At 27.6% G+C, this 25,048-nt stretch overlaps 4 protein-coding genes and 1 long non-coding RNA gene across 13 annotated transcripts; 2 read left to right on the top strand and 3 right to left on the bottom strand.

The window, feature by feature from the left end:
* Positions 1–10: 10 nt before the first annotated feature.
* LOC126874357 (uncharacterized) lies at positions 11–10,094 on the bottom strand. Its single transcript, XM_050636282.1, has 11 exons — positions 9,803–10,094; positions 7,584–7,681; positions 6,898–7,044; positions 6,692–6,811; positions 6,340–6,490; positions 6,075–6,204; positions 5,744–5,897; positions 5,445–5,633; positions 5,245–5,364; positions 1,849–5,156; positions 11–52 (listed from the first exon to the last, which is right to left on the bottom strand). The coding sequence occupies exons 1-11, from the start codon at positions 10,092–10,094 to the stop codon at positions 43–45; spliced, it is 4,719 nt and encodes a 1,572-aa protein (XP_050492239.1). The 3' UTR covers positions 11–42.
* LOC126874381 (uncharacterized) lies at positions 7,868–8,220 on the bottom strand. Its single transcript, XR_007692782.1, has 2 exons — positions 8,076–8,220; positions 7,868–7,994 (listed from the first exon to the last, which is right to left on the bottom strand). It is a non-coding gene; the product is annotated as an uncharacterized LOC126874381 (long non-coding RNA).
* Positions 10,095–10,181: 87 nt separating the features above from the next.
* On the top strand, positions 10,182–12,027 carry LOC126874368 (thioredoxin domain-containing protein 9). Of its 4 annotated transcripts, none has more exons than XM_050636314.1 (4): positions 10,182–10,308; positions 10,813–10,991; positions 11,191–11,392; positions 11,493–12,027. In XM_050636314.1, exons 1-4 carry the CDS (start codon positions 10,182–10,184, stop codon positions 11,759–11,761), a joined length of 777 nt encoding a protein of 258 aa, XP_050492271.1. In that variant the 3' UTR covers positions 11,762–12,027. The 4 variants fall into 4 exon arrangements, with proteins under 4 accessions (XP_050492271.1, XP_050492269.1, XP_050492272.1 ...); XM_050636312.1 differs by having other exon boundaries at positions 10,182–10,326; XM_050636315.1 differs by lacking the exon at positions 10,182–10,308 and adding an exon at positions 10,333–10,590.
* Positions 12,028–12,819: 792 nt separating this feature from the next.
* On the bottom strand, positions 12,820–18,784 carry LOC126874359 (polycomb protein Scm). 2 transcript variants are annotated; one of them, XM_050636290.1, is made up of 8 exons: positions 18,447–18,784; positions 17,994–18,284; positions 17,681–17,913; positions 17,056–17,623; positions 16,789–16,971; positions 16,132–16,704; positions 15,919–16,073; positions 12,820–15,796 (listed from the first exon to the last, which is right to left on the bottom strand). In XM_050636290.1, exons 1-8 carry the CDS (start codon positions 18,472–18,474, stop codon positions 15,662–15,664), a joined length of 2,166 nt encoding a protein of 721 aa, XP_050492247.1. In that variant the 5' UTR covers positions 18,475–18,784; the 3' UTR covers positions 12,820–15,661. The 2 variants fall into 2 exon arrangements, with proteins under 2 accessions (XP_050492247.1, XP_050492246.1); XM_050636289.1 differs by having other exon boundaries at positions 16,789–16,977; positions 18,447–18,782.
* On the top strand, positions 18,679–24,984 carry LOC126874358 (mRNA (2'-O-methyladenosine-N(6)-)-methyltransferase). Of its 5 annotated transcripts, none has more exons than XM_050636287.1 (6): positions 18,679–18,819; positions 20,026–20,308; positions 20,653–20,808; positions 20,884–21,023; positions 21,105–22,469; positions 22,551–24,984. In XM_050636287.1, the coding sequence occupies exons 2-6, from the start codon at positions 20,051–20,053 to the stop codon at positions 22,819–22,821; spliced, it is 2,190 nt and encodes a 729-aa protein (XP_050492244.1). In that variant the 5' UTR covers positions 18,679–18,819; positions 20,026–20,050; the 3' UTR covers positions 22,822–24,984. The 5 variants fall into 5 exon arrangements, with proteins under 5 accessions (XP_050492244.1, XP_050492242.1, XP_050492240.1 ...); XM_050636285.1 differs by lacking the exon at positions 18,679–18,819 and adding an exon at positions 18,867–19,427; XM_050636283.1 differs by lacking the exon at positions 18,679–18,819 and adding an exon at positions 19,436–19,572.
* The last annotated feature ends 64 nt before the right edge of the window (positions 24,985–25,048 follow it).

Genomic DNA, 25,048 nt, shown 5'->3' with positions numbered 1-25,048 from the left:
TGCAATTCTCCTTCTTCTTTTTCTTCTTCAATATCATTGATTTTATTTTGTGCTACAAAAATTACGTTAATGATTCTTATAAAGTAATTTTATACTGCCCCATTTTTATGATAAATTAATTCATAGCATAGATAATCATTTGATACAGTAAAGTAAAATCTTTACATCAACTTCTTAAACAGTTCTTAAAAGGTTCAAAACGATAACTCAGAAATAAATGATACTTCAATAAAATATGATAAATATTATGAATATGATAAAAAGAAATTGCAGTATTGTAACTCTATTCAATGCTTATATCTTATACCTTATATGATAAGGATAATATATAAATATTAATGATGAGGATACAATAAAATAAATAATATATACTTCTTAATTACTTTAATGTGATCAATATATCATATACATATTATAAAAAAATACAGTAATTGTTTTTTCTAAAATTTTATGTTTAACAACGAATCAAATAAAATATATATTCAACTTTTAAAAAATAAGATCTGTTATTAATTCAAATATCATTTTTAACTAAATAATGTCAGTTACATAAAATTTACAAAACACATACATACTTGTATCAACAATTTATATAGATTAAAAGGTTTTCGTAGCACTTTACTGTATCAATATAAATAAATAGTTCTTACAAATATAAAATTCTTAAAAAAGATACGATAAAGCTTTTAATTTCTGCTTATACAACACTAGTGTTATGTGTTAAGTATTAAATAAGTTAAGTATTATATGGACCAAACTGTTAAGATTTTTTATTAGCATAGGAAATATACAAAAGTGAAATGAATTTTTATAGTATTTTTTAAAAGGAAAATTAATACGATTTCATTAGTCGAATGAAAGTTATTATAATAAGTGCAAGCGAGACATAAGATACTGTTGAAATCAGCATAAATAAAAGAAAAAGCATTACTTCTCAAATAAAATATAAAGTCTCACAAATTTTATAGGTATTATATTTTTCCACCAGATTCAAATCGTTTTTACAAAACAATGCGTTTTATAAATTTTTATGTTTATGGCGGTTGAATCAGTCCACTTTATACATAGATTAATTATATACAATTCTTAATTTCACATATCCAATATGATGCAGTATAATGAAGAATAAGCAGCATGAAATCATTTAGATAATATTAAGCATTAAAAATCTTTCTTCGTTATAATATACACAAGTATTCAGTTTGACTTTAATTATTTCCATTATTACATTATAATTTTATTTTAATAACATTTGTAAAGCAATTATTTAATAGTATAATGTGCGTACGTGCGTGCGCGCGCGCGCGCGCGTGTGTGTGTGTGTATGCGTGTGTTGCTTCAGCTCATATTTAATTCAGAATAAAGAAAATTAAATTTAACTAATGCTTCAATATAACAGAAGAAAATCATATCATAAGATCAGTCCAGTTAATTATACATGTGTGCCATAATACCAATATTATTCCAAATTAAAGCTAGCTTGAATATTTCAGATTAAAGGATTTTGTAAAAAATGAGACCATGTTCAATATATGGAACCTTGTTAATACAAAAAGCTTTATATTCACAATAAAAAGAATTTATTTTAAACTTCTTTTAAACATCAACTATGAAATATATGAAATAGTTCTTTCACATCACTTTTCAATATTTAAGATCAAAATTACAATAAATTACATGTTCTTCAAATTATATATACTGGAGAGAAATAGAATATAAAAATATTAATATCTAACTACAACATTTAATAAACATTTTCTTCTGAAATACCTTCAGTGTAATATAATATATATATATATATATATAGATTTATAATTTTCATCAATTGTGATAGCTTAATTTACTCACCTGTTTGCACGAATTACTGATGAAGGCTCAGCAATATTAGTATTCTGATCAGAAATAATGTCAACTGTTGTATTGCCCCTTGTGTTCACTACAGCTGTTGGACATATAGTTGTGGCAACTGCACATTTAATTGTATTTAAGTATTGTTGAGTCGTATCATTTATATCATCTGAATTTGTGCATTTTAAATGTTGAGCAATATTTGATCCAAAGTTACTGAGCATATGAATATTCTCTGGTGAGTTACTGCTTACATCATCATTGTCTTTCAAATAAGATGCATCTTCTTTTGAATGGACAATAGGATCAGCTATTACAGGTACTGAAGAATATTCGGAAACAGTTCCAAAAGCCTCGTTTTCTTTGACTTTCTGTTTTTTGTAAAAACTTATACTTTCTTCGGCATTATCCTCCAGTGAAGAATTTTCATCAATTTTTAACGCTTCATTGTTGTTATAAATATTTTCTGGCTTTTCAGTTATAGCATTCATTGATGAGTGAGATATCTGAGATAGATCACAAAATAAAGTCTTTACTTTAACGATATTCGGCCAATTATTAGTTGTAATATCTAATGAAAGCTTTTTGATCGGAGTTTCATCAATAGAGATATCTGCTACATGATGTATAAGATTTCTAAGAATTAACACATTGAAGTTTGTCATAGAAGAGTACATTCTTGGTATGGGCATAACAATATTCATATCCTTGAACATATGATCCATAATATTTTTCACAATAGAACTATTAATTTTCATTTCAATTATATTACTTATTTCAATATATTTGTTATGTTTTATAACAAATGGCTCTACCACTTCTTGCTTTATTGGTGTATTTACATCTCTATAAAGTACTGAAGTACATGAATGTACACTATCATCGCTAAATTCGGAGTTAGTATCTTTACATGTACAATTTATTTTTGATATCTTTGCTTCTGGTATGTTATTTACAATTGCGCTTTTCCAATTCGTACTATTATTTACACGATATACATTTATTCCTTCTACGTCATTGCTGGTTGGCATATTATGAACATTTATAAAGACATTTCTATCACTATTACTGTCAATACTATACATTGTGGTAACTTCATTATTTAAACAATTCGTTCCTACATTTATCTTCAACGTATTATAACATTCAAGTGGTTTATTATTTACATTACAGACACATTTTTGATTACATACAAAACATGCTGTATTACTTCCTGTACTATTTACATTAAAAGCAGAATTATTTCCAACATTATCTTTTGTACTTATATTTAATATTACTAAATTGTGCATTCTGTCAGACGTATGTACAGTATGCATATCATTGCTTACATCATACATCATACTACACGACAAAGATTTGCTATCACTAGTAAAATTAATACTGTCTGTTAAAGTTTCATTATTCGTTTCTTTTATTAGTATAGGATCTACTTTATCTAGTATTCCTGCTATATTTCGTTTCTGTACAACTGCTTTTAAAGCAGAATATTCAGGTATACCTATTAATTTAGGTACAGGTACAATCGTGTTACTATTTGAAACATGCATTAATAAATTATTATTCACAATTTTAGAACAAGTATCAATAATATTCGAAACAATGCAATCTGCAGCTAATACTACATCTTTGTTAGTAACACCAGGAGGAAATTTTGATTGTATATTTTCAGATAATAATTGATTATCTAAAGTAGGAGTGGACTTTCGTCCTTCTAAATAGACATGTAAGTTTTTGCTTTCTTTACTATGTTCAACAGATTTTTTTTCTGTATCGACTGAATCATTTTCACTATCTTTCTTGAGTAAAAGATCTACTTCTTTGGAACAAGGCTTATTACTTTGTCCAGGAGCATTTATATTACCTTCGAATCTAAACGATGGGATCATATTCGCTAAACTCTGTAAACTTGGCAATTGAGAAACATTGAAAAATTTTGATTTACTCTTTAGCGATACCGAGGACTCTTCCGTTTCACGATTATAAATCCTATCTCTCTTATCTTTTATGTAATAATGGAATTTATCTCCAAGAGTCATCATGCTGTTTATGCTACCTTGAAACGTATTTTTACTTTTCAACTGATTAATAGGAGTGGAATCAGAAAAAAAACAACTAGAATGTTGAAACAGCGAAAGTAATTTTCCTAAATTAGAAGTACTTTTTTGTATTGGATCGTGTTTCGTTTGCGACTGCAATTCTACACTTTCGTTTGTACGAGTATTTGTTACTTTATCCGTTGCATCGTAACCTTTCTTACAAATTATTGATTTATCACTTATTGTATTATAAGGCGGACTTTTTCCGTTCCTATCTGTAGGTGTAAACATTTTTACATCTTCTGTATTTTCGTTAGAACGATTTTCTACACTCTCGATATCTGTCATCGTTGAAACATCTTCCAATCGATTCGAAATAATTTGATTGTCTGGCACATCATCTTTCTTGCGTTCTAGACTAATAGAACTTATATTATCATCAGGCTGAGTTTCAACCTTTGTCTTAACAAAAGATTTATTTGTATTTAATTCTTCTACAGGATATCCAAGTATCGTCGGTGCATACGTTTTTTCTACCACATTTAAAGCTAGATGAGACAAGTCGTTTGAAATACTTCGAAAATTTTCAATGGTTTGATTATTCTTTTCTGATTCAGATGCGAGTACGGTATTCAGATCATCTAAATCAGTAGATTCTTTAATATTAACTTTCGAACTTAAATCAGTCGATTCTGCAATATTAACTTTTGGATTTAAACCAACCATGATATCAGCCTTGGTCGTAGTAATAACAGGTTTAGATAAAGATACAGTATTTGCTGATTCAACAACTGAAACACGAAATCTAGATGACCCACTTGCAGAAGTGACAAAGGTAGGTGATGATCCAAGGGATGGAAGAACAGATGATGACGATGGTACTGAGGATTCTGTAGTACGTAACGTTTCTGGAACTCGGGACACCACAAACCGACTTCGCGAGGGACTTAATATTGGACTGGCTATGGGTGAAGAGGCGGGACTAGGGGCTGGAGAACGAAGACGACCTCCATTAATACGTTTCGGTTCGAGCATCGATCGTCCAGGCTCATCTTTTTGTATTGAAATCATGGGTGATAAAGAACATGGTAATGTTTGACAAGTAAGCGAAATTTTACGAGTGGTTGCACTACAGAATCTGCTATGATATGAATTATCAAAACCTTCGCTATTTTCTTCTAATATACGACTTTTCTCGTTTTCCAAACAACAGCTTCGAATTTCAGCTACAAGCTGCGTGTACTGAAGCAAGGTCTCGTTTAAATTATCCTATTATTAACATAAAAAAACAAATAATTATAATATAATATTTTTAAATATTTTTCCAGTGAAAAATGACACTAATTTGTTCACTTACCACTTTTATATCAGGTTTATCATCTAAATCTATTTTAGTAATATTTTTATTCTTTTTCATAGCAGAACTGAGAGCCTTTATTCCAGTCAAATGTATTCTATTATTTCTTAAATCTATCCTCTAAAACAGTAAAACAGACATAAGTTGAATACAAAATGATTTTATATCCTTTTTTATATTCTAAAGTTTATGATATTTACTTGCAATGCATGGTTTATTTCAATGATTTCAGATAATGTAACAATTCCATCACATGTAAGCTCAGTTGATTGTATTCCCAATTGTAATAGAACATGGTTCTTTTTCAATGCATCTTTTATAATCAATAACAACTCATCAGACAACATATTTTTTCCAATATTTAGCGTCTCTAACGTCTTAGACAATGCCTATATAAACAGCATTAATATAATACAAGTGCATATAAATACATAAAGCAATAACTATAAGTGTATAGTTCATACATGCGTAACTATAATGATAAAATAAAATTACATACTATAATACGTGCGAAATAGGGAGATGATTTTTTTGTCAGTTGGTTATTCCATAATACTAATATGCTTAAACCTTTACCATCTTTGTCCTCGTTTATTTGATTGATGAGACCTTCTAGGATATCACGTACACCATCATCTTGAATGACATTATTACTAAAAGAACATTTTACTTCAGAATAATTTTCAATATATATTGTAAAATATGTAAATTAGTTTTTTATTAGAAAGATTCGTTAAAAATATATGTAATCATAATTAAAAGACAAATGCTATAGAATTATACATCTTATTGTTTTGTTTTATTATCCATTACCTCTGTTTGTTACGTACCTAATATCAAGTAGCTGTATATGATTATTTAATCTAAGAAGAGAACCAAGCTGTATTGCATCATATAAATTCAGCCCATTGTCAGCTAAGTAAAGTTCTCTTATTCCAGTGTTCATTTTTAATGCTGCAACTGTTAAAAGCACTATGTTACTGTAACATTATCAGAAACTTATTTCATCAATTTTATTTGAGTAAATTGTAACTACTTAAAAATAAATTAATTAAAAATGAATGAAACTAACAAACTGTATTGCATAATAAATACCTAGTGTGACGATAGATCTTCCTGAAAGTCCACAATTTTCTAATTTAAGCACATGTAGATGACAGACTAATCTTAATGCACGACTCAAGATATTCATGTATTGTTCATTAAGGATTACATCCTTAGCTTCAAGATGTTCTAAGCATTGGGTCTAAACAAATAATGATTCCATTAATTATGTATTAATCAACATAAAACTTAATTTTAAACACTCATATATTTAGTGTCATTTCTAATTTTTTCGTTATTCATAGTCATTCTATACACGATAATCAATGAAATAATAAAGATAATATTTGAAACTAATAACCATATAAATCTTTTCAAATGAAATGTACCATATTATATATACCTTTCTTATCATATTTGCACATGCTTGCCAACCATAAATTCCAATGCCTTGATTAGACGAAATGTTCAAGTGCTTTGCAGATTCATAATATTCTAACATATCAAATAATATCACAGAACTCTATAATATAAAAATGACAAATGATATCAAATATCATTTCAAAAGAAATTACTATTTTTGATCAAATTTTTAATTAATAGAAATACCTCATCATCCAAAGATGTGGCTTCTAAATTAACTTTATTAAATCGAACTCTTTTGAAAATTTCCTCCAATGGTTCCGCATGATTAATATCCAATGTCTGTCCTTTTAAATCTAACTCTTCACTTCTCAATTCCAATGTATCTAAATTCTGCACAGTAATCATTATTATCGATACTAAATATCAAATAAATATATATGATAAATGTATTTTCATGATATGTATAAACTATATTCATAGTTATGTTTAAAATAATTTTTTATATATTTAAAGTATTTAAATATTATTTTGAAACACAAAGTAAAATATGATGCAGATATCTAATCTTAAGTATTTTGAGCTTCAATTTAATATAATAAAAATCTTTCTTCTATATATGTATATATTTTTATATTTATATATTTATTTAAACAGATATTGTGTAAATATAATTTTATATTCCTGCTTTTTATGTTCTCTCCATTTCTTTTATTTGTGTTTCAATATTTTATAACTTAAATATATACATTTGCGCATATACTTGTTATATCCGTAACTACTAGTTTGAATATTAGTTATAAAACTACAAATAATTAATAATTAGTATGATTAGATATGTAATCAATATGTATTTAACATTAGATGCTTTGATATTTTTTTTGATCCAAACCAATATTGCATACAAATATTTGGAAAAGATGCACTTTTACCTTAAGCTGATTTATAACAATCTCCAGAGGATCTGAATTGTGTTTTAAACAGGATTCCTTGTATGATGAGATTACATCTTCACAATTCACATTTTCAGCTGTGAACAATTAATCAACATATTTTTAAAATATAAAAAATTAAAAGTTCAACATATTAAGATATATATGACTAATAGATGATGCTGGAGGATTCTGTCGATTATATAAGATGCAACATAATACATGTGATATCCACTTCAGAAATAGTTAAATAATTGAAAATAATTGAAAAGTTTCATACAATATTCATACATATTTTTATTTTATTTTGTTCTTGTATGTTATTCATAAGAACATTTTTTCATTACTTTCAAATACTGAATACGCCTCATGTAATAGGTCTCATATATTATATTCTATTCATGATCAAACCTATTTGACAAAATGTCACTAACAACACATATTATAAACATAACTCTGAGCTTCAGTTTATTACTTGCATTTCATAATTACAATGTTTTTAACACGTTCGCTGCGGTGTTCATTGGTGACTCACCAAACTTTTCATTTGTAGCAATGACTTGATCATTAACTAGTGTCTATATTTCCATTGAATGTTCACCTCTCTATCACAACAAAGCAAGTTGATAAATTTGACCCTAGAAGCAGAGGATCAAGCGGAAATCAACTCTCCATCTTTTTCTTAAAAGTACAGCCAAATATTTACTTTAACATGAATGTAAGACATATATCAAAAATCAAATACTGTTTTTCTGTAGAATATAATTGTTTTTATTAAAAAAATTAACTTCCATTTCATATGCATTATTCCACAGAGAACGTATTAATACAATGATGTAAACTAAATGCAACTGCATAAAAATGACAGATATACTAAAATACTCTCACATACCATAGTTTCACATTATTTCATTAAAAAAGAATTTATTTAATTCTCATATAATGTTTTTAAACAGTCAAATGTGTACTTGAATAAAATTGGTATAAATTCGAGAATATAACAAATTCTTTATTATATAAGACAATTTTATAATATACATTGTTCTATTTAAAATAATCTAATTTACAAATTACAATTAAAACAATACGGTTTAAAAGTAATTTACAGGTTAATTATATATTGTACATACTTCAATATTGCATCAAACTTATAATTAGTATATGGTTCACATTGTGAAATCTTAAACTTTCTGTATTTGGCATGACCTATAAAAAAACCTAATGGCTTAGTGCACTACAACTATATAAGTAAATAATTACAAAAATGATATTAACAAATGATGTAACTTATCATTTTATATTTAAGATTATAGCCATTATGTTATGAGTGCTAATAACATCTTTAAAATAAAATTTAAAGAAGTTATTTTATTAATTTATAATTTATAAATTACAATTCAAATTCAGATTATAGTTTTTAATTAATCATACTATTTTGTTATTATAGAAAAGTATTATTAAATAAATACAGTTTCTATATAACTAAACATATATTCTTATTAATAAGTGCCAAAATAATATAATGAAACATATGAAATAAATTAAACTAGCTTAATACCTTTTAATATACTTTTAGATTATATGCCTTTGAAAATATTTGTGATTTTATTAAATTTTAAAAGTTCTAGTGCTTCTCTAAAGAATAATTAACATATTAGATTAAACTTAAATTAAGTATCTTTATGAAATATGGATATTTTTCTATAGTTAATTGGTAAATAATTTAAATGTCCATGTAATTAATTTAATGACAAATAAAGTACAGATTCTCGAATTATATAGTATAAGATATAGATCTCTATAAGTCACAAATTTCTCTAATTACGTTAATATACATTTCACATAAAGTTTTTACAAACATTTATATATAAACATCTTTTAACAATAATCAAATTTAATGCTTAAATTATTACTAAGAATATACAATTTTTTGAATTATTAATATTTATTAATCAATACAAGTATAAAGTACAAATCTCTGTAACTCACAACTAAGTAAACAAACATCATACATACATTTGTTAGAAACATTTATATTTACGTATCTATAAAGTTAACTTAATGACGATTAAAATATTATCGTAGATAAATGGATTCTTGTGAATCATTAATATTTATTAATTAATACAATTACAGAGCATAGACCTTTAAGAGCCAGCAATATAAAATGAACGAATGAATGTAAGGATGAGATGTAAGATAAAAATATTTATCCTCACCGAATTTCCATGGATTGGCCGGTTCCAGGCATCCCGTAATCAAGTGATTGTCATTTGTTGGGAAATTCACACGTCGAGGAAGCTTTTTTTTGCTCAATGCCAAGGAGCTTCGCAATTTTCTACCATCGATCAAAATATAAGGCGACAATGGGACATTGCTTGTACCAAATCTCGACCTTCTCGTCGTGTGCGATATCGTTCTCGGAGGAAGTTCCTCAGGATCGACCTCATCTTTCAAGGTCGTAAGCGAATTCTCGCTGATCTGCGAAACTGAATTCGCTCCTTCGCTCATATTCAACAAATTTCTAACATATTTTCTCGAACGGAATTTACTTCACTATAAACACGCACACACGCATTCACATGCACATCGCACAATATGTCAACGCGGCTATTTCGTAGAATTGTTAACGTCGATATCGAAGCAAACATCAGTTACTCGTATGTTACATCCGCCATCTTTATTACTGTCAGGCAAGTCGACAACTGTAAAACTCAACACCTAAGTTGGTATCACTGCGCTGGTATAATTAATGTATTCAATATTTTTTAAATCTTCGTTTAATTGTTTTTGTAAGACATTTTTGATGCCATATAAAGTTTACTTAAAATATATCTTTATGAAAAATGACCGATCTATAAATTTATGGTTTATAAAATTTGTACTTTTCTTGCCTTATATGGTATCAAGTAAATTATAAAAGCAACAAGGATAGACGTATTTTCTATCGCATAAACAATTTGACAGAAACGTAGATTCCTTATATGGTCAAACCGAAACCGCATAAGTAAGAAAAACTTTATTTGCTAAAATTTAAAGTACAGTAAAAATAAAATATTCTATAATATCAATTATCCACATAGTATCAATTATCCACATATTAAAAAGTATCTATTTGTTCAAATATGAAATAAAAGCTGTTTATCTTTTCTCACATTGCAATATAAAATTACATATTAAGTTTGTATAATATAACCTAAAAATTTCTCAAAATTTTATTTTTAAGTAGAAATGGAGACTATTTTGCAACAAAAAATAATAGAAGCAACTCACTGCGTTGAAAAACAATTAGACACAGAGATAGAAAAGTTGGAAAATCTGGACATTAGTGATTTTGAAAAGTTGCGTGAACAACGTTTAAAGAAGCTAAAGTTGCTTCAACAACAAAAGCAAAATTGGTTGGCACTGGTAGTGTAACTTTTACTATTTTATTATTATATAGTATTTTAATCTCTGAATAATGTTGTCCTCCTGCAATCAATGTAATCTTTTTATCACAAGAAAAAGATAAACTAGTTAATCAGTTTATAGTATTTAATTCACTATTTAATAATCCATTTTTATATACAATTAAAATTGTTAATTCAACGTTTATGACTATTTTTAGGGTCATGGAGAATATTCAGAATTATATGATGAAAAAGAATTCTTTGAAATTTCAAAAAAATCTCAAAACATTGTTTGCCTGTTTTGTAAAGACGATTCCCCAAGATGTAAAATAGTAGATCATCATCTCAAAATTCTTGCAAAAAAGCATATAGAAGCAAAGTTTTGTAAGTTAAATGTAGTACGATGTCCATTTTTAACTGGTAAGTTAATTATTGTCCATATTTTCTACATTTCTGTATTCTCTTAAACTTTGCTTAAATCTAAAAATTTGTAATATTAATCTATATTATACATTTACAGAACGTTTAAGGATCAAAATTATTCCCACAATTGCTCTCATTGTTAATGGTAAAACTAATGATTACATTGTGGGATTTACTGATTTAGGAAATCGTGATGATTTTTCAACTGAAATATTAGAATATAGAATTTCCCTTTCTGGAGCAATAACATTTGAAGAGAACTTGTCATCAGAAAATAATAAAAAACCATGGTTATCACAAGTTTCAAAACCCAAAACTATCAAAGGACCTAATGGTTTAAATTCTGATGATTCGGATGAAGATTAAAAATAATTCATAATTTTTAACGATTCATTAGCTAATATTTATGAGCTTTTACCTGTATGTAAAATTTAATTAATAAAAATTAATAATCGTTAAACGAGTAAAGACAATTTTAATATACAAAATAGCTATATTATATAAGATATTTAAATATTATTTTATTTATAATAAATATTGTTATATATAAAATAAATCTTTTAATGTAAAACATTTCTAAGAAATAAACATTTTAAATATTTTTTATAAATAAAGTTGCTTATAACTTTAAATTGCTTACTTAAATTTGCTTACTAGTATATACTATATAATTCTGTACAAATCTATTATAATATGATAAAAAAAATCATTTAAAAAAATTTAATTTTTTCATATTCTTATTCAAAACAAAGTAACTCCTAAAGTCAAAAGATAATTTGTATTATATGTAATTACAGTAATTACATATTATTCATAAATAGCTTGAAGTTAAAAATCTATGTGTAAAAAATAAAAATTCATATTTTAACAAATATTAGAAAATATCTTTTTATTAATCAGTTGTGACCACTCAAACAAATTTCAAATTATTTATCATTTACAACAGTTTTCAGAAAATTTTAAACATTATTTATTAATTTAATAATTCAAATTTGTTCAATATTTCAAAGAATGTTCTATTCATATTCAAATTTTATATCACATATACATCGACATGATAATAAATTTAATTATTTTTTAAATCATTTTTATTTTTTGCAAAACTATTAATAAAATAAACATATCTTCTTTCTAAATCATTTAAACCTATCAAAAGTAGAAAATAAGAAAGTATAATATTTTGATGTTAAAGATAAAATAAATGCTTTCTAGGAACAATCATATAAGAAGTATATCAAAATATGAAATTATATCAATTTATAATTAAGCTTAAACAAAGATATACTAGAATGACTAATAAATGTTTAATTATGTCAAAATTGTATTAAAACAAGTATTAGATTAAAATATATACGTATACTTTTCCAAAATATGTTACAAGTATTTACAAGTAAATTTCACAGAAATGAAGGAAAAGCACAATATATTTTTAACACAGTTTTATTTTCTCACGTGAGCATCACTGACAAAGAGGTGTTATGAGAAGTTTATTATATGAAAATACTTAAAATTCAGATATAAATCAACTTCAAAGAAATAGTTGAATAGACAAACATAATTATATTTTTAATTAAACAATTCATTATATAATTTTTATTATGATATAATGTCTAAAATACCTTTGCTATTCAGAATATCTAATGGTGCAATTACAAAATCTTTCTAAAATTATAACTTTAAAAAAGTAATAATATATAAAAATGGCAATAGTTTTAAAATTATAATGATGTTAATCTTATGTTACAAAAAGGTAAGGCATGGAATTGTAACATCATTGAAAGTAACTATGAAATTCATTTATGATCCAACTCCATTTAGTTATCATTTATCAAACCTAATTTGATTAATCACTCATGAAAGAATAACTTTTATGTTACTTTACAATAGATTGTGATATTTCTCATAGCCATTTTATTATTACTAATATCATAATTTTTATATTGAATTAAATTTAATTAGGAATATATATTCATATCATTATTACTTATATACATATGTCTTGTATTTATGTATAAGAAATTTATATAATTTAAAATTCATAATATGTTAAATGTAAATTAAAACTTCTCGAATATTCTATTTCTTACGTTTTTTACATGATTAATAACTAATTTTTAATATTATAATTATGCAATGTATCACAGAGATAATTTTGCACACATTCAAATTTTTTATATGTACACATCGAAATGGAAATTATATTTATAAACCCTTTGCGGATGGGGTTGCTCGACGAGCGAGCGTCGCTGTGGACGAGAGGTATTGGCGCGCGCAGTGGAGAAAATATACACGTTGAATGTTTGCGTTATTCATTGTCGAGGCTTGTATTATTTTCATCAATATTTAGTTCAACATCATTGTCACTATTACTAGAAATATTGAAACGTCTGAGCCGATTCCTTGCTGAACGGAGTTCGTTCCACTGCCTGAAGCACTATCGTCGTCTTCTATCTTGTCAGATTCAAAATAATGCTCGTCATCACTACTATCGCTATCGAACATGTTCTTTCTGGATATTTTAGGCATCGTGTATAAGGTATTATAAAAAATAAATCATTATAAATCATAAATCATATAAAAAGCTTGCTGATTCATCTGGTAATGTCAATGAAAGATTGAAATTCGTTTTAACTCGACCATCATCCTACATCTCGAGTTTACGTTAAACGGAAGATAACATTTCTAAAGATCTATAATTTTCCTTCATTAAAAACATAATACTATTTAGTTTATTATACCCACACATAAATACGCATTAGATTATCACTCAGAAAAATAGACGTATGCCAGCCACTTCAAAATAAGTGTCCGGAACTGTGAACAGATTTTGGCGGCTACATACATGCCAACACGCGTCCGCAAAGGGTTAACATTATGCAATAAACATACTTTAACAAATTACTAAAAGAATTTTTTAAAATATTATAAATGAAAATAAGCAAATATATAATACTGTATCTGCAAAAAGAACTGTAAAAAAAATTATATAAATTACCTTATAATGCCCCTGCTTATGAATTATACGCTGTTCACACTTTTAGAAAACATTTTTATGAAATTACATTAATAAATATATTATGGATAGATAACATCTAGAAATCCTTTTTTACATGAAAGTAGAAGTATTGTTATTATAAAAAATATAAACATTTACGCATATATTTAAAGTATAAAAGCGTATGTTCTCTCTAAAACACATGTGACATGGCAATTCAACTTTATTTAAATTATATATTCAAAATTAGATTTGTTAAAAATGTGTTTTATTACATATATATTATTTCTATAAAAAAAAGAAAAAAGAAATAACAACAGAGTGCCAAAAATATGTAAGAAAATGTGATTATGTTTTAAAATAAATGTGATTATGTGACGATAGTCTGTGTTTTAAATTTTTTGACTTGTATAGAAGATATAAAGTAGAACATATTGCCTTTCCACGTATAAAATGATACCTTATTATTTGTTTTAACAGTACATCATAAAACAGATAGTAACCACATATAAGAAGTAATTACATATAATCATTCTTAAATACGTGTTATGAAACAGAAAATAATTACACTTTGTACATGCGTTTCTTACGACTTATGTTCTTTTTTAACAAAAATGCACGAAAGTTTACTGTTACATTAACAAATAAGAAATATTTCATAGATAATTACATATAATTATGCTAATATTTATATAATATAACAAACTCAATTTATATCCAAGAAGAAATGCAAAAACAATCATTGTACTAAATATACTTCACACTGTTGTTATGTCACAAAGAGTGTTCTCACTTAAGAAATTGAGATAACTTAGTAAAAGTTGTCTTTCCAAGAGAACATATAAAAATTGCAATAAAGTTTGGAAAAGGCAAACATATTGCAGGAATAACTTTCTTATTTAACCTGATTATTTAGCGTTTGGAGTTGAATCAACTAGTCTAATTAGATTCTAGAATTCTTCTATAGACATCTTTAACTTTGTTCTTTATCAAAAGGATTTTACATTCATATAATTAATATAACTTTACATATTTTTAAAGCAAGAAAAATATTTAAATACTAAAATAAAATTAAACTTTGATTCTTTTTTATTTAAAATCTATGTTAATCAATGAATGAATAGGTTTTGAAAAATTATACTCAATATATTCACATTATTTTAACAACTTATATATATTATTTTGTTCTCAATGATGAAAACAAACTTGACCAGCTAATTTAAGTAATACGTCAATTTAACTCACTGTACATAGTTTGATGTTTGATAAAGTCATAGAAGTATATGCCTTCTACCTTTAATACGATTTACCAAATTGCATATTTTAAGTGCTGGTCCAAGTTTTAATCCCATATATTTCATCATCATGTCAGAATTTAAAAGTAACAAAGCTTTCCCGTCAATTTCCTGAAAATTTTCTTCGATTACTGATTTGAGCATGTACTATTTGATATATAAATGAATGTATTACTCACTGTAATAAATACTATTATAAAATAAATACAAAATAACATAAAGTGTTAACTTACATGTTTCCTGAATAAATCTGCATGCTGTCCTAATGCAGGATCAGTAACACCAATATAATGTATTACATCTTCAATAGTCCATTCTGCTGGTTCAATAGAAGGTGTACGATTTGTGGAAGTTTCAGATTGGGTAGTGGATGTTGCAGCTTCAAGCTCTGATTATAATAATAATATATCACTTATTTATCAATATTTTTAAATAAGAGAAATTACCTGGAACAGATTTTCGTGGTTGTTTTGCAGCTGTTGGTGAGGATAATGATGAATTGTTTATACTTTGTACAGAATTTTGTTGTGTTTGCTGCTGTGGGATAGTCGACGACAGGTTTTGCTGATTTGGAGACCACCTTCGTTTTTCTGTTGCAGTAGTACTATTAGTTGTAGCTGTAGCAGTATTAACTACTTCTTCGCTATTGGTGGATTGTGGTTGTTGAGTATTTGGACATTTGCTGCAGGGTTCTTTCCTTCTAAATAACATATGTTCACATGCACAAAGATCCTCAAGTTGTCGCCTAATGTATATATAAAAATCTTCTTCTTCCATAAATATAGGTAACCTAACAGAAGTAGGTTTACTCTCTAAAATTAAGCTTATAGTTTCTCCTTCGCCACGTTTTAACAGACTCAACATCTGTCTTGGACTCATTGCTGCCATCAAGAAGGCTTGAAATATATCTCTTGTGACATTTAGTATAGGGCCCGTACCAAATTGTGCTGGCATTGCCTTTACTTTACGAGGATCAAAATAGGGACCACATGTGCAATTATGATTTACATAAATTGTAACTGTAACATAATAAAAGTATTGAACGACAAAAGAAAGTATAGATTCAATTACCAAGAGATAAATTTAAGTGAAATAGTATATACCATTCTCTAAAGAATGTGGTTTGGTATTAGCTGTACTAGTATCAGGTTCTGTGGCTGGCTGTGGTGGAGCACTTGAACCAGCAGGACTCACTAAAGCAACAGCTGGTTCTCCATTAGTGCCTCCACCAGACACTGCCATTACTGGTAAGATGTTACTTGTCCTAGACTTAAATCTATTAGGCCCTGTCGCTACAGATATTTATGTATATTACTTAATAAAAATATATACTTTAATGATATAAGTTAGGAAAATATTATAATTCTTACATTTCTGTCTAGGTGGTTGTAATGGATGACCACTTTTAAAACACCAACCAGCAGGGAAGATATCTCTAGAGTCAAAACGACACCAATAATCAAACGCTCCCCGCCAGCCATCAAATGTAATATGAATCATGTCTTCTTTAACTGCACCAACAGTTGCTGTGCAAATAAGTTGTGGATTCTTTTTATCTATGGCTTCCAATTTATGTCCAATTTCAAACATATTAGAACGCGGAGTTTTTGGCTCGCGTTTAAATACTTTTGCAGGTGCCATTTCAGCACCATTCAATGTTTTCAGAAGAAACATTGGCCAACTGGAAGCATTCATTCGGAAGCCCAATGGTGGTTGCAACATGCCACCAGATTTTTCGCAATGACCAATTGGATTAATTTCATTACTGTCAACTAAACGCCAAAAATCATTTTTATTATCTGAACCATCCAACCTAAGTCTAAGACGAGGACCGAGAACTCCAACTACAGTCGCGATACATGTTGATGTTAAATTACGAGGATCAAGAGCCTCTAATTTCATACCCATTTTGAATTCATTAGTTGATGGAATTTCATGCTAAAAGATAATTTCAATATTATAACGTATACTTTCCTTTTTTATGATTTAATGTACCTGTTTGAAACATTCTATAGGTGCAGCTTGGCTGTTTGTTTCTTTTAAGTAAAGATCCCAATCAAAAGTTTGATACGTTTCATACTGAAATGGACCAGTAGAAGTTGATGGGGAGTGAGATATATTTGTATGGCTTGTATTTGTAAATGATTGAGTTGTAGAAGGAATATTATTTCCACTTATTAATCCCGATGGTGCAAGGGATGGTGCAGGAGATGACTGGTCCCTATTATCTATTTTAAAAAAATGCAATTCTCATTAAAATATATTAATACATACTTCAACTTTTTTTAAACTTTTGTAAATTACTAACTTTTCTTTATATCTGTTTGTCCTTCCTTCTTTTGATGTTTATTTAAACAAAATGGAGAGCAAAAGTCTTTTGTAGGCCCATCCTTTTGCTCTAATCTCACTGGTGTACCTCTGATAACATTGTCGCATTGAACGCAAGCACCTCGTATATAAGCCTTGCGAAATTCTGATAAACAGGTTTCTGAGCAGAATTCTTTCTTTCCATGTTGCGTTGGAAGAACATATTTCAAAGGCTGCTTAGTTTCCCCGCACCATGTACAGGAGTTTTTTGATTTTGGTGGTCTTCCAGGACCTATATTTTAAAGATATAATGTTTTAAATTAATCGTAACATAACATATATAATAATAGTTATCAATAATAAAAAAATTAATCATATCTACAATCGAAAATGATTGAGAAAAGAGAAAAATCTATAAAGTACAAGGTTACTTTGAACTCTAATATTTATATACCTCGCATTTTGGTTTGTGTAGACGACATAATTCTTCATAGAAAAACAGTATTTGATACTAAAACTTATTGCATAACATTACTACTTTAATTTAATAATTAAGGACATCTTTGCATCCATTAATAAAATAAATCTTGGAAGCACATCTACTTTTAAACAGAAAAAAGTTGCACTTTTATTCTACTAGCAAATAGGTTACAGTCAAGCCTATCTACCACCCGATAGTTTCTCATACACCTTCACATAAATCAAAATTTAATCGGATTCTGTGATGATTATTTCGTTACAATCAAAATAATATATTCCGTATCAAAAGTTATTATGTCAAGCCGCCATATTGCTTTGATTTGGCCGCGCAATCCGTAGATAAAAAGGTAATAGAAAGGATTCATTACATGAATATCAATACCATAATTACACAAGCTATAATCTGTGCATATCATTAAAATTTTGTACCAATAAATAATAATAATTGTTTGAAACCTTTTTTACTAATTGAATAAAATGACAAACATTTTTTTTCATTTTGTAATTTTTCTTTTCCGAAAAACTATTTCTACCATTCCCCTCGATGTCTTAATGTTTATTTAAAAATCATAATACTATGCATTTCAAAACTATCCTCCTTAAGATTAAAACGTAAAAACGATAAAATATCATTTAATTAATTTATGCGGTGAAATATATACGTAATTATGTATTTATGTAATGAAATAAGCAAATTATTGGTTAAATATTCTCCGAAAACTTCATATCGTTTCGATGTTTCGCTTAATGCGAAGTATTCTTTTTTTTTTTAACATCTGCCATTCTGCCATTCATTGTAAAGAAAGCTTTAACTTTGCTGTCGTTGAAATTGGAATTTCAGTTCAAGCAAATGGTATCTCACGGGTGGAGGTCGTTGCGTCAAATCTCACAAATCATGAATGAATTCTAAGTTCTGTTGTATATTTTCTACAAATTAGCAACATTGTTGACACTAGTAAGTCCAGCATTAACGGCTACGTGTTTTTTACAAATTTGCATAATCCTACGTCGCGAAAATTCGCGAATTTATCAAACGGTTTGGTGGCATGTAAACAAACATTGAATCACGAAATGTTGTCATATAATTTTAACAGTTTTACGTACGTAAATTTATTAAAAATACATAAAGAAAGTTGCAATTTTACTCATTCTTTTGTAATTCGTGTTATAATAAAGAAGAAATTAATATATTTTTAGAAGGTACGAAAGTTCTTTCTAAAATTTATTACTTTTTTAAAGTGTAAAACTTTCATCTTTTATGTTTGTAAATAACTTGTAATTACTAAATATATAAGTAAATTTGGTATTTATAAGCATAATATTCTTCATCTTGTGATATAAAAACTTACTTTGCAACTTATGAAAAGACAAAATGCAAGGAGTGTTGATTAATATATTTTATTCCAAGATATTAAAAATAAAACATTGAGAATGTTACATATATAAAGAAGCATATAAATGTGATCAAATTTTATATGCATATGTAATAATTATGTGCTATAAAGTATCTATTAACAAGAATAATTGTGTCATATGTGTTATATGTGCTAAAGTATTTACCACAACGTGCGTTGTACGATGAATGAAGTAAGTGGAGGAAAGCAAGACATACCAAATACTTCTTCTTGGGAAACTTTATCTGGCCAGTCTGCATCTTCATTGTCTACTATGCATCATCATCATCAGTCGTTACAACAAGATGCAACTCCAACTGTTGCACAAGTTATAGTTCCTACTCCTGTAAAACTTCAGACACCTATCTTAAGCTCAGCACAAAATATATCTGACCACTGTTCACAACTTGGTCATATGCAACAATCAGGTCTAATGTCGCAGGTAAATATTTATTTATAATCTATTATCTAAAATTATTAATTGCTTATATGAACAAAACATAAAACGTAATCTTTTATATATTAGAATTCAATTGTTGAAAATTAAAAGATTAAACTATTAATAATTATATCCCAAAAGTGAAATGAAATGCAATATTTTTTTGTGTTAATGAAATGATAAATTATGCAGATACAAGATTCATAAATAAGGAAATTATTATATCTAGGAGATTAACTGACTAAAAAAATTAAGAAATACAGTTATAATTTGAAGATAATGAAAACAAAGCAAATATAATAATATTTCTTCTCCATAAATTATTATTTATTTCTATTCAATTACAGGGTACACCACCAGGAACGTTCCCAGAACCTGAACTTTCACCTGAACTTCAACAACAAGGATGGAAGAAGTTTTGGAGTAAAAGAGAAAATCGTCCATATTTTTGGAATAAATTAACTGGAGAATCATTATGGGTAATACCACCATTGAAACCTCAGGTACTAAGGTATAACGTTTGGTTGTAGATTAATAAAAACATAAACTTATATGTGTCAACTGCATCTATATTCAAGTTTGACCCAATTACGGATCCACTTGGTATATGCGGTGTACCACCTGTTTCTGGAAATGGAACGATTCCCCCAGGAGGAACACTTAAACGCAGAGCTTCTGAAGATAGTGTTGTTCCAGCTGCAAAGAAATTTGTATTAGCGTATGTTTACTTGACTGAATTTATATCATTTTTATATTAAGCATTTTTTTTAAATTCTAATATATTTTAATTTAATGATAGAGGACCATGGGATTTGGAAATTCCAACAAATGTTATAATATACGAGAGAGCTCCATCAAATTTACCTCATGTTCATCCTGAAGCAGAAGCATTACGGTGTAGTTTACTTGCAAAGTTGAGACAATGCTATCAAGAATTGTGTCATACTCGTGAATCCATAGATGCTCCAAAAGATTCTTTTAACAGATGGCTAATGGAAAGAAAAGTTATAGACTGTGGTTCAGATCCCCTTTTACCAAGTCAGTGTTTTCCTGAAATTTCTATGTCTATGTATCGTGAAATTATGAATGATATCCCTATTAAATTAGTCCGGCCAAAATTCACTGGTGATGCAAGAAAACAGCTATCGCGATACGCAGAGGCTGCAAAAAAGATGATAGAATCAAGAGCAGCTTCGTCAGAAAGTAGGAAAGTTGTAAAATGGAATGCAGAAGACACATTTCAATGGTTGAGACGAACAGTTGGTGCTACATTTGACGATTTTCAAGATCGTCTTGCACACTTAAAACGACAATGTCAACCACACCTTACAGAGACTGTAAAAGCTAGTGTTGAGGGTATTTGCCTGAAAATTTATCATTTATCAACAGAGTATGCAAAAAAGGTTAAAGATAAAAATAATCAAATATTAAAGGATAATGGTTTAGGAAATGTTATACCACTAGGAGGACCTGCTAGTGCACAAAGGAAAGTTTGGTGTTATCCTGTGCAATTTTCTCTTCCAACTCCACGACTTCCACAAGTGGATTACCTTCCTGAACGTGAACAGACAATGTTACGTTTTCATGGTGATACTGCGTGTATTAATAACATGCATCTTACTAAATTAGAACACCTATATAGATATAATTGCTTCGATGATAAAAAATTCGAAATGTTTTTACCTCGTGTTTGGTGTATGTTGAAACGTTATCAAACATATCTTGGAATTAATGAAGGACAAGCAACACAAATGGCTCTGCCTGTCACAGTTTTTGAATGTCTTCAACGATCATTCGGTGTAACATTTGAATGTTTTGCATCCCCATTAAATTGTTACTTTAGACAATATTGTTCAGCATTTGCTGATACAGATTCTTATTTTGGATCAAGAGGACCTTTCTTGGACTTTAGGCCTGTAAGCGGCTCGTTTCAAGCTAATCCACCATATTGCGAAGAACTTATGGAAGCTATGGTTAATCATTTCGAACGTCTTTTGGCTGATTCTACTGAACCTTTATCTTTCGTAGTATTCTTGCCTGAATGGCGGGATCCAGCACCTAATGCTCTTATCAAATTGGAAAGTAGCCATTTTAAGCGCAAACAAGTAGTGGTACCTGCAATGGAACACGAATATAGACATGGATTTCAACACATATTACCAAAGTAAGTTACAATATTTTGGTTTCAATATTTATTCAAGTAATAAATAAAAAATACATACAAAAGACCCTTTTTGCATTATAGAGGGGAAGTTAATATTAGAGCAGCGCACGGAACATTAGTTGTATGGTTACAAAATGCAGCTGGTACTGCTCGTTGGGGTCCTACTGAAGAAAGAGTCGAAGCATTATTAGAAGCATGGCGTCCAGGAAGAGAAAGAGAACGAGATAGACAAGAACTTTTGTCACCACCAAGGCAAACACATCAGCAAATACCTTCTACGCCTATCCCTGTTTTAACAACGCCGACAAATCCAACAATACCGTTACAAACATTATCCACGCATCCTATATAATTCTTAAACAATATTCGGAGAGTTGAAAAGAAAACTAAAATAAGTCTAACAATTTAATTTTAATTCTTTCTTAAAGAAATCGGTCTTTTACAGAATGTATTTGGCAATTACATTTTATGTAGCAAAATTAACATAATAACAACATGAAACATCGATTTCTGCTAATATTGTTATGCCTATTATGGTAACATTCATGATATAGTGAATGTAATCGTAAAATCGGAGATGCAATATAATTTACGTGTTCAAGTATTTAAATAAGTGAATTACTTGAAAACTTATTAAAATGAAGGACAAAAACTCTTAGTTTTGGTTCACTGGGTTCTCGCTATATTGTGAAAGATACTGTACTTCAATATTATTCATCATATGTGCTGTAAGAAATTCATTTCATCTAAAGAAGGTATACAAATAGATGTTTATAATGTGTACATATGCGTACAGAAAAATTATTTGATTATTATGAATTGAATGAATATTATTATGCTACCTAAAATTTCATATAAATCTTTTCTATTAAAAATTGCGAGAATTTATAACTTAATTTTAATAATTCTTTTGTGATGTTTATCATAGAGTGCAATTTCTTTACTTATTTCCAACATGAAATGTTAAAAATATGTGAGATATGACAATGAAAAATATGTATCTATTATATAGGTATAAAAAATCATCATTCGACAATTGATACAAAATCACGTTGCGTGGAGTCTAATCTTTGTAATAGTGTTAATTGTTGGTAATTAATAAGAAGACTTTGTAAGACGTGATACCCTAATAGAGGTACTTGCCATGCAAGTAAAAATTGGTACTATTATGAAAAAGTTATGAGAAAATGCAATAGTGTGTATGCGTGTGTGCCCGTGTGTGTAAATAATGAAATACATAATTATATTTGCTTGTTTTTCATCGGAAAAATTAGTTTATATGGAAATAATTTAAAGTAATACCCCTTTTTATACCTTTTATCCATGACAATCTGTTTCTTTTAACATGAAATAACAAAGTGCGATAGATACTCTGTTTTCTAAATGTATCATCAGTGCAATATTTTATATGAATTTTTAATAGAACTTATAAAAGAAAATATGTACAGAAATATATTAACTTCTTTTATAGAAGACATCCTTGTTACTTTTCGATGAATTTTTAGATCTTAAAACGAACATATAATTGATTTATAAATTTGTATAACACTGGATTATAATGATTCATCCCTCAATTTACGAAATTGTTCAAGATAAATTCATAAAAAAATACTGTTCCATAAAATAAATGTCTTGAGTTGAAAATACATTTGTATATATATGTATTAAAAAATCAAATTAAGTATAGAGTTTACAACTATTATTTTCACATGAAATGAAATATTTCTTTTTAATAATATAATGGCTTTTTCTTTAAATGAAATATATATATAAATCATATATATTATATATAAGAAATAATATAAAGAATATCATACAATATATTTTCATTATATTTCTATTATATTTATACTTTTTTCTTTTTCAATTAATTACATAAGAAAGTCCTTAATATACACATTTTAAGTCATTCTAAGAAATGGTGACCAATTCGTAATTTTACACAGTTTAAAATAATAATTTAGAGATATTATATACACACATGTGACATAATATCACACAATTTACTTTGTAATTTTATTTTATAAATTCAAAAGAAACAACTGTGCTATATACATATTTTTCCCGATACTAATAAGTTTTTACAATTATTTGTGTTATAGATAATATACATACTTATACATATCTTATACATTTTGTATATGTTTATTAGTAGCAAATTGTACATAGTTGTACAATATGTATATGTATATATGTAGACATAAGACACTTATGCACATATAATTTGTAAGGCATAAGACAATATAAAAAAAGGTTTATGGGCACTTACTATTTTAGTACTTAAACTCCCATAAAGAAAATAAAATATACTCTTAAAAAGATAATATTATTGTTGAACACAGTATAAACAAGTAGAGTCCCACATTTTATAAAGCAACTTGCTACTGTTGAATTAGAATACTGTTTTCTTTTTTTAGATATAGAGATATTCACATTAATACAAACTATATAAATAATTTATACTTCTAAAAACTGAAGAACTGTTTCTAATAAAAGTTATCCAATTGACAATGAAGTCATTTACTGAAAATTTTTTATTTTTAAGTGTTGAAGATTCAAAGATCACATTTTTTTAATAC

This window comes from Bombus huntii, chromosome 16, assembly GCF_024542735.1.
Source record: "Bombus huntii isolate Logan2020A chromosome 16, iyBomHunt1.1, whole genome shotgun sequence".
Taxonomy (NCBI): Eukaryota; Metazoa; Arthropoda; class Insecta; order Hymenoptera; family Apidae; genus Bombus; species Bombus huntii.
Note: the sequence above shows the minus strand (reverse complement) of the source record. Positions and strands in the feature narration are given on the sequence as shown.

What these genes read in the sequence shown, in the direction of transcription:
- LOC126874357 (XM_050636282.1), bottom strand. Translation starts at nt 10,094, where the DNA reads ATGAGCGAAGGAGCGAATTCAGTTTCGCAGATCAGCGAGAATTCGCTT. An exon ending in CCACATCTTTGGATGATGAG is followed by an intron (nt 6,812 to 6,897) that starts GTATTTCTATTA and finishes TTTATATTATAG; the next exon opens with AGTTCTGTGATATTATTTGA. An exon ending in AAATAAACCATGCATTGCAA is followed by an intron (nt 5,365 to 5,444) that starts GTAAATATCATA and finishes TTACTGTTTTAG; the next exon opens with AGGATAGATTTAAGAAATAA.
- LOC126874368 (XM_050636312.1), top strand. Translation starts at nt 10,182, where the DNA reads ATGTCAACGCGGCTATTTCGTAGAATTGTTAACGTCGATATCGAAGCA. An exon ending in AAGTTGGTATCACTGCGCTG is followed by an intron (nt 10,327 to 10,812) that starts GTATAATTAATG and finishes ATTTTTAAGTAG; the next exon opens with AAATGGAGACTATTTTGCAA. An exon ending in AGCAAAATTGGTTGGCACTG is followed by an intron (nt 10,992 to 11,190) that starts GTAGTGTAACTT and finishes GACTATTTTTAG; the next exon opens with GGTCATGGAGAATATTCAGA.
- LOC126874359 (XM_050636289.1), bottom strand. Translation starts at nt 18,474, where the DNA reads ATGTCGTCTACACAAACCAAAATGCGAG. An exon ending in ACCACATTCTTTAGAGAATG is followed by an intron (nt 16,705 to 16,788) that starts GTATATACTATT and finishes ATTATGTTACAG; the next exon opens with TTACAATTTATGTAAATCAT. An exon ending in CAGATTTATTCAGGAAACAT is followed by an intron (nt 15,797 to 15,918) that starts GTAAGTTAACAC and finishes GAAAATTTTCAG; the next exon opens with GAAATTGACGGGAAAGCTTT.
- LOC126874358 (XM_050636283.1), top strand. Translation starts at nt 19,544, where the DNA reads ATGTTGTCATATAATTTTAACAGTTTTAC. An exon ending in AATCAGGTCTAATGTCGCAG is followed by an intron (nt 20,309 to 20,652) that starts GTAAATATTTAT and finishes ATTCAATTACAG; the next exon opens with GGTACACCACCAGGAACGTT. An exon ending in TTTCAACACATATTACCAAA is followed by an intron (nt 22,470 to 22,550) that starts GTAAGTTACAAT and finishes TTTGCATTATAG; the next exon opens with AGGGGAAGTTAATATTAGAG.